At 36.5% G+C, this 7,458-nt stretch overlaps 2 protein-coding genes across 2 annotated transcripts; one reads left to right on the top strand and one right to left on the bottom strand.

The window, feature by feature from the left end:
- Positions 1 to 2,074: 2,074 nt before the first annotated feature.
- Positions 2,075 to 3,498, bottom strand: LOC109210024 (mitogen-activated protein kinase kinase kinase NPK1-like). Its single transcript, XM_019373395.1, has one exon. The coding sequence runs from the start codon at positions 3,314 to 3,316 to the stop codon at positions 2,234 to 2,236; it is 1,083 nt and encodes a 360-aa protein (XP_019228940.1). The 5' UTR covers positions 3,317 to 3,498; the 3' UTR covers positions 2,075 to 2,233.
- A 1,326-nt stretch (positions 3,499 to 4,824) lies between these two features.
- On the top strand, positions 4,825 to 6,935 carry LOC109210022. Its single transcript, XM_019373394.1, has 5 exons — positions 4,825 to 5,098; positions 5,316 to 5,693; positions 6,011 to 6,041; positions 6,144 to 6,356; positions 6,578 to 6,935. Exons 1-5 carry the CDS (start codon positions 4,825 to 4,827, stop codon positions 6,933 to 6,935), a joined length of 1,254 nt encoding a protein of 417 aa, XP_019228939.1.
- The last annotated feature ends 523 nt before the right edge of the window (positions 6,936 to 7,458 follow it).

The following is a 7,458-nucleotide window of genomic DNA, read 5'->3' on the forward strand; positions in this document are numbered from 1 at the left end:
CTATACATCTAGCGATCTCAAAAATTGTCAATCTCCTTTACCGTTGAACCAAGAGCTGTTTTCAATTCTGGGTTCCCAACTTAAAATTCACATATACTGAAGGTATTTCTCAATGCAAATACAAAATCCCTATAAAAGTTACTGGATTCTCGGGAACCCATACACAATACTATAGGTCCATCCCTGAGCGGGGGCCATGGCAGAAAGCCCATGGTTATTGCTCATGCAAGTGAGAGACAGAGAGTGAGATACTAGCTCCGAGTACCATAACTGAAGATCACATCATTGGGATTTGTGCAGTGCATTGTAGCAATCACATATTTGCATGTTCTTCCCCAAATATTGCATGAAGGCAACATATAATTAATTAATGGCCCCTATACTCCTATTGGTATTCTTTTTAATGTAGCGTAGGGCTCCGTTTTGCGGCTAAAAAGGCATGGGATTTCCCAACTTGCATAACCTCGGGACCTTTTCCTTCAATTTGCATCTATGAGGATTCTCGATATCAATTACTTATTTAATTATTTTTTCGTTTACTTTTATTTGTCCGCTATACTAAAATTATATTTTTATTTATAAATAATTATCTAATAATGGATGTCCATAACTCATAAAGAAGTAATACCCATTACTTTTCTTCATTATATCCATAACTCCCACTACTCCAATACTTATGGAGTTATGATTGTAACTCACATACTTCCATAACCTCCCTATGATCTTCCTCCATGATCTCAAATGTTTAATATCATGTTTATGATATTCTTTTGTATATTTTTATACAAAAAAAATAAGAATACATGGAAGAAATAAGAATCTCTCATCTCTTTCTCCATGCATTCTTGTCTATTTTATTGTTTATATTGTTACTTTGAGCTTAGTTTCTTAACAATTTTTACTTTTACTTGTTCATTATGCTAAATCAAGAGAAAGACACTCTCTTTTTTTTACGTTTTACGTTTATCATTATCTACTAATTCCCCAAATCATTTCACAAGACTTTTGAAAATGTTATTATTATTACTGGAAAATTATAAAATATATATTTTATTTGTTTTAATGGGCGTAAAAAGTTCAAAGTGGACAATTAAAAGTAAACGGAGGGAGTAATTTCTATTTTTTATCCATTGAAAATGACGTTTTCTAGAACAACAAATTGAAATAAAAGCTCGCGTACCTCTCTCACGTGCTGCTTACCTTATCTCTGGTCTTAACAAACCGTTTCCAACTGTTGAGAAAGAGGCTATAAACAAACATTGGAGTATAGTTTTCTCATTTCTAAGGCCTAAGCCGCCCACAGGAACTCGACTCTTCCTTTCCTGTTTTGGTTTCTTTCCCTCTTCCCAAGTAAAATATTGAAATCAGATCCTACTGAGATAAATCATATGAGGATATGGTCCATCAACTTTCAATTTATATTTTATACAGCCATCTGAAACTTAATTCAAAAATAAAAATGAAAGGTCCAAACTTTGATGCAGTAATTGGATTAACTATTAAGGGGTCCAAGCCTTAGTTAAAAGGAGCTTGAACCTGGCTCTATCTCCAATAGCAGCATTCACTATTCAGAGCTAACCAAATCTTACATCTTCAAAATTCCGACAAACCTTAGTGCATTCTTTTAATAAATAGCGATCATAGTCATTATATACTTTTTCTAATCATATATATATAAATTAATCGTAATTGTACATAAATAATATATAAATTATGCATATATTATATTTGTTTTAAATTAACCTACAACTAACAAAATGCAGACCTTCTGCCTTGACTTTCTAGATTACTATAGTACTACTCCCCTCATTCAAAATAGAGATGACAAGTTTGATGTACAAAGTCAAAGATCTTAAATCTTTACATATAATTAAATTCAGACATCGAAAAAAAATTTGCATATTTAATGATCACATAAAAATTTATATAAGTCGAATTGTAATGAAATAAAATAATTTTGTTTCCAAAGTTAGTACGTCGCTATTTTTTTTTTTTTTTGGACAGAATAAGTAATAAAGAAACAATATAACTGTACACTTCAGTGTGCCCCAACTTGTATCTATATAATAAGTCATATCATAATTGAAACGTTTTGTATATACGATGTACAAAAGATGTTAAAATAATTTGGCCTAGCCTATTCATTAACGATCAAAGAAATAAAAAGAAAAATCAGAGCTGCTAGTAAAAAATCTGCAGAACTTTGGAAAATATGAATCCATCTCAGGCTACATCATCTAACGCTGACCCAGTCATCAGCAGCAGACCAGTCAGATTCAGGTCTGCGTTCACCAACTAATACTCGCAACCTCTCAGCCGGCGCTATGGACCATGACCCACCGTTTAAATTTAGCAATTCTTGAATTGCCGGCGAGGGCAGAGATGTAATTGAACATGCTGCTGAGGATTCAGCAGAGCCATCAGATACCCAATCTGGGAAATCAAATGGGCACCTAGGAGACGTCGAAGGACTGCCACTCCCGCATGTTTCGTCATTCAGTGTAACAGTGGCATCATCATAATTTTGATCAGCAACAAAGGGATGATTTAGAAGCATCTCAGCCGTCCATCTCTTTCTGGGGTCCTTCACAAAACACTTTTCTAGAAAATCTTTTCCTAGTTCCGATAACTTCGCGGGAAATTCAGGCAACTCATCACCAACTCCAATGGTCATCAGTAGTTGTGTTATATTTGAGTATTTCCAGACCGGAACTCCTGCTGCAATCTCAGCAACCACACACCCAAGTGCCCAGATATCGGCGGGAGCCCCCTGTTCGCCGCCGGTAACCATTTCCGGCGACATGTACAGTGGAGTACCCCTCAATTCACCTCGCCGGTTATCATCTTTCTTTGATTCGGCCCGCTTTGCCAACCCAAAATCAGCGATTTTAACTTGACCATCTTGGCCTAAAAGAATGTTTTGAAGCTTAATATCGCAGTGAATATAACCACTTTTGTGGATATAGTGTAGCCCTTTCAGTAAGGCCTTTGTGTATTTCCTGACTTCAAATTCCGGCAATCTATGATCACCTGAATTCTTGAGCTTATTTGATAAATCGCCCCCTGAAGCATATTCCAATAAGACATTGTACAACTTTTCGCCGTTTTCGTAGGAATAGTTGTCGCCAAGGCAGCGGATAATATTGGGGCAACTTTTAAGCTCATCCAAAATTATCTTTTCGTTCATTAGTGTAGCTGAACTAGAAGCGGCAGAAGATTTGACCACCATAGCTTGAGTGCTCTGCTTTCTGGGTATTGCAAAACTGACTTTGCCAAAGCTTCCATGACCTATTGCTTCACCTCTAACCCAATCCATGACTGTGTTTAATGGAAGTTTCTTGAGCTGAAATTTTGGTAATATAGGCTTTCTGTTTAAAAAAGGAAAGAAGATATCAGACGAAGGAGCAATTCATACCGAGCTCTGTTTCACACGACACTTCTATATATAGCGTGGGGGAATTTCTTTTCTTTTCTTTTTTCTTTCAAAGTATATTTTTGATACTTGACTTAGTGTATTAATGTTCACACAAGTATTAAATGAATATATGCGCTGCACCTATTTATTTTGATAATAGTACAAGTTGTGGCCTGTGGGAGAATGTGCTATTTGTACATTATTCCCTTTTATAATTTTGAATTTATAAAAATAATCTTTTTAGATCTCTTATGTATAAAGACAGATCTCTTATATGTAAAAGTAAATCTCTCATGTGTAAAAAAAAAAAAAAGTAGGATCATAAAACTAGAAATAAGTTTGTAAAGAGCCAAAAAAACAATTGACCTAAGAATGGCAATAATAAAATAAGAAGAACACGTGATAGCGGAAAGATCTTTCTTCGTAATTTGGCTAAACAGTTACATCAAATTTTAGCAACGAATTTTGGTATATTTATGAGCAAGTCAATATAGAGACGTTAACTATGATATTTCAGACTTAATTCTTATGTAAGTGTGAGTATTCATCCAAGTTGTATATGTTGATATTCTTACCACTATTATTGTGTAAGTGTGAGTAGTTATCCGTTGTTATTTTCTTATTATAGAAAAAAATTTATAATATTTGACCAAACAAGTTTTCAGAACGTGCTTGTTAAGGTGGGATGAATTTTCTTATTTTTTCAATTGGGAAAAAAAATCTTTCCCATTTACGGTCTAAAATTGAAACTTGAAACCCCACGAGAATGGGATGCTGATTGTTAGAATAGTCCGAATGACTACTGTGCCAATAGTTATTTGTTCTAGAAAAATTCATATCCCATTCTAGTATTATTACGGTTGCATTTAAAACATCCCAATCAACAAAATGGAAAAGAAAACAAAAGAGGTCTCGGTCAATGGATACAAAAAGTTGTATTGAGAGTCAGGGATTAAAATGTAATAAAAGGAAGTTTGGGGTAGTTAGTTGTATAAAAAAAATAGGCTGTTATATAGTACAGTAAATCTGGAAATCAGATTTACTTGTACATAACCGACCTTCTTCGTAACTGCTAAGCTCAATCTTTCTCTCTCTAGATTCTTCCAATTTGATCAATGGAAATTGTTGTTGCATGTGTCATGTATTGTTTCAATTGCTCAATCTAGCTCAAATTAACATGGTATCAGAGCATCGATTCTGAATTAGGGCTCCGACGTGACTTCCAGCGACCATTGAACTGAGATTTGACGAAATCGACTGTTTTAGACTAAACCGTGATAGCACGAAATGAGGTTTCTTCACTCGAACACAATCATCCATTGTTTCTTCAAGCGGCAGATGCCCCAGGACTAGTTCTAGTCCCAATTAAACTCACAGGGCCTGAGAATTACGCCTTGTGGAGTAGGGCAATGAAGCTAGCTCTTTTGGGCAAAAGTAAGCTTGGATTTGTTGACGGAACCCGTGTAAAAACTATGTTCAGAGGCAAACTCGCAGATCAATGGGAGAAGTGTAACGCGATTATACTTTCATGGATTGGTAGCACTGTTGCAGCTGAGTTGATGCCCAGCATCATGTTTGCGTCTAGTGCGAGGAAAGTGTGGAGTGATTTCAAGGAAAGGTTTGATAGATGCAGTTTGACTAGAATATATCATCTATGGACAGAAATCGCCAGTTTGAAACAAGGTACAGATTCTGTGACTACTTACTACTCATAGATGAATGATCTATGGAGTGAGCTAGATGTGTTAGTTCCTTTGTCTTCATGTGATAGTGAATAAGCTAGGCCATCCATAGAACATCTAGCTAATCAGAGGTTACTACAATTTTTAATGGGATTAAATAAAAGCTTGGTAATGTAAGGAGTAATGAGCTACTAAGACATTAGTTACTGTAAATGAAGCATATGCTATAGTAACACAGGAAGAAGGTCAAAGATCCTTGGGTGTTGGTGATGCAGATAGAGATCCTCAAACTATGTTAGCAGGAAGAACTCAAGGCTTCAAGCCTAAGAAAGCAGGGCTAATCTGTGAGCACTGTGGGTACAAAGGACACCAAAAAAAAATTGTTACAAAATTGTTGGATATCCAGTTGATTTCAAGAGTAAAAAAGAAACCAGCAGGAGCAGGAGGAAGAACCTATGTCAACAATGTAGCTGTAGAAGAATACAACAGTAGTGGAAGCCTTCCACAAGGACACTTCCTGACAGAAGAACAATATAGACAACTGGTGGGATTGCTAAACAAACCATCTGGTGGTGAGAGTTCTATCAATATGGCAGGTATTGTTGCTTTATTATCCAGTGCTTCTCTAAGAGAGTGGATAGTAGATTCTTGAGCAACACACCACATTACTTGCAATACGTAAGTTTTAAACAATACAAAAAGATTGGAGGCAAATGAAGGAAGTGGAGTGCAATTACCAACAGGAAGTAAAGCTGAGATAACACACACATATGATGCAATGATTATAGGAGATCAGTACATTAGAGATGTCCTATATGTGTCAGATTTTAAGTTTAATCTATTATCTGTAGCAAAGCTAACATAGGACCTTAGGTGCTTTGTTGGATTTTATCCTGACTTCTGCTTATTACAGGAGCTTTACAATGGCAGGGTATTGGGGATTGGTAAGAAGTCTGGAGGTTAGTATATGCTGAAGGAAAGAGGTGCAGTAGCAACGGCTGGATCAGTATCAAAAGAACACACAGAGAGTGCACTTGGCATTTCAGGCTAGGTCATGCTTCATTGAAAGCTATGAAACACATTTCATCCCTACAAGGCAAAATAAATACTAGGCAACTAGAATCTTGCTCTATATGTCCCTTAGCTAAACAATGTAGATTACCATTTCCTGTTAGTAATTCTAAGTCCACTGCTATACTTGAACTTGTCCATCTAGATGTTTGGGGACCCTATAAGGCACCCACTTATGATAGGAAAAGGTATTTTGTTATAGTTGTTGATGATTTCAGCAGATACACCTGGGCCTATTTGGTTCAATCAAAATGTGAAGTTTGTGTCGAAGAATTTTCTATCTTTAATTCAGAATCAGTTTGATATGTGTGTTAATATTGCTGTCATCAGATACACTTGGGACTGTGTACTGAGTTCTTACACAGTGTAATGAATTGCTGTCATCTCTTGGTATTTTACACCAATGTAGATGTCCTTATACACCTCAACAAAATGGGGTGGTTGAAAGGAAGCACAGACATATCTTGGAAGTAGCCAGGGCACTGAAGTTTCAGAGTGGGATTCCTATCAAATTTTATGGTGACTGTGTGAAGACTGCTGTATATTTGATCAACAGAATACCTTCATCAGTTTTGGCAAGAAAAACACCTTTTGAATTATTATATGGGAAGATTAGCAGGTTGGATCATCTAAGGGTATTTGTCTACCTATGTTATGCAAGCAATCTGCCTAAGGGAGACAAGTTTGCACCTAAAGCAAGGAAGGGAGTTTCCACAGGTTATGCTGAAACTCAAAAAGGGTACAGGTTATATGATATGGAGGCATAGTCCTTTTTTGTTAGTATGAATGTTCAGGTCAGAGAAGACTGCTTCCCTTTCAAAATGGCAATTGTTGAACAAGGTGACCCATTTCTTCAGCAACCAACTCAGCTCATAATGTCTAATCCCTGTGACAATGCTGATACTCATGATCAGCTCACATCCCCAGCACCTCCTACAGATGCATCTCTTCTTGAAGATAATGTTGAGATTGACATTGAGAATGGTCCATTACATGACCATTATATACCAGCTGTTGTTGAATCAACTGATGAAGCTAGTGAGCAGCCTGAGCCAGTAATTACTAAAACTAATGAGCAGCCTGCACCAGCAGTTATGCCACAAGATGATGTTCCCCAATGCACTACTAGCTGACCTCAAAGGAAAATAGAGCCTCCCATCTAGATGAAGGATTATGTGAATCCTACAAAAGGATCATCGGGCCACAAAAATCCTATATCCAACCATGTTGGTTATTCACATCTGTCTACCCCATATTAGTCCTATCAACAAGCTTTCTCAGTTCTCACTG

The sequence above is a fragment of the Nicotiana attenuata genome, unplaced genomic scaffold (assembly GCF_001879085.1).
Source record: "Nicotiana attenuata strain UT unplaced genomic scaffold, NIATTr2, whole genome shotgun sequence".
Classification (NCBI taxonomy): domain Eukaryota; kingdom Viridiplantae; phylum Streptophyta; class Magnoliopsida; order Solanales; family Solanaceae; genus Nicotiana; species Nicotiana attenuata.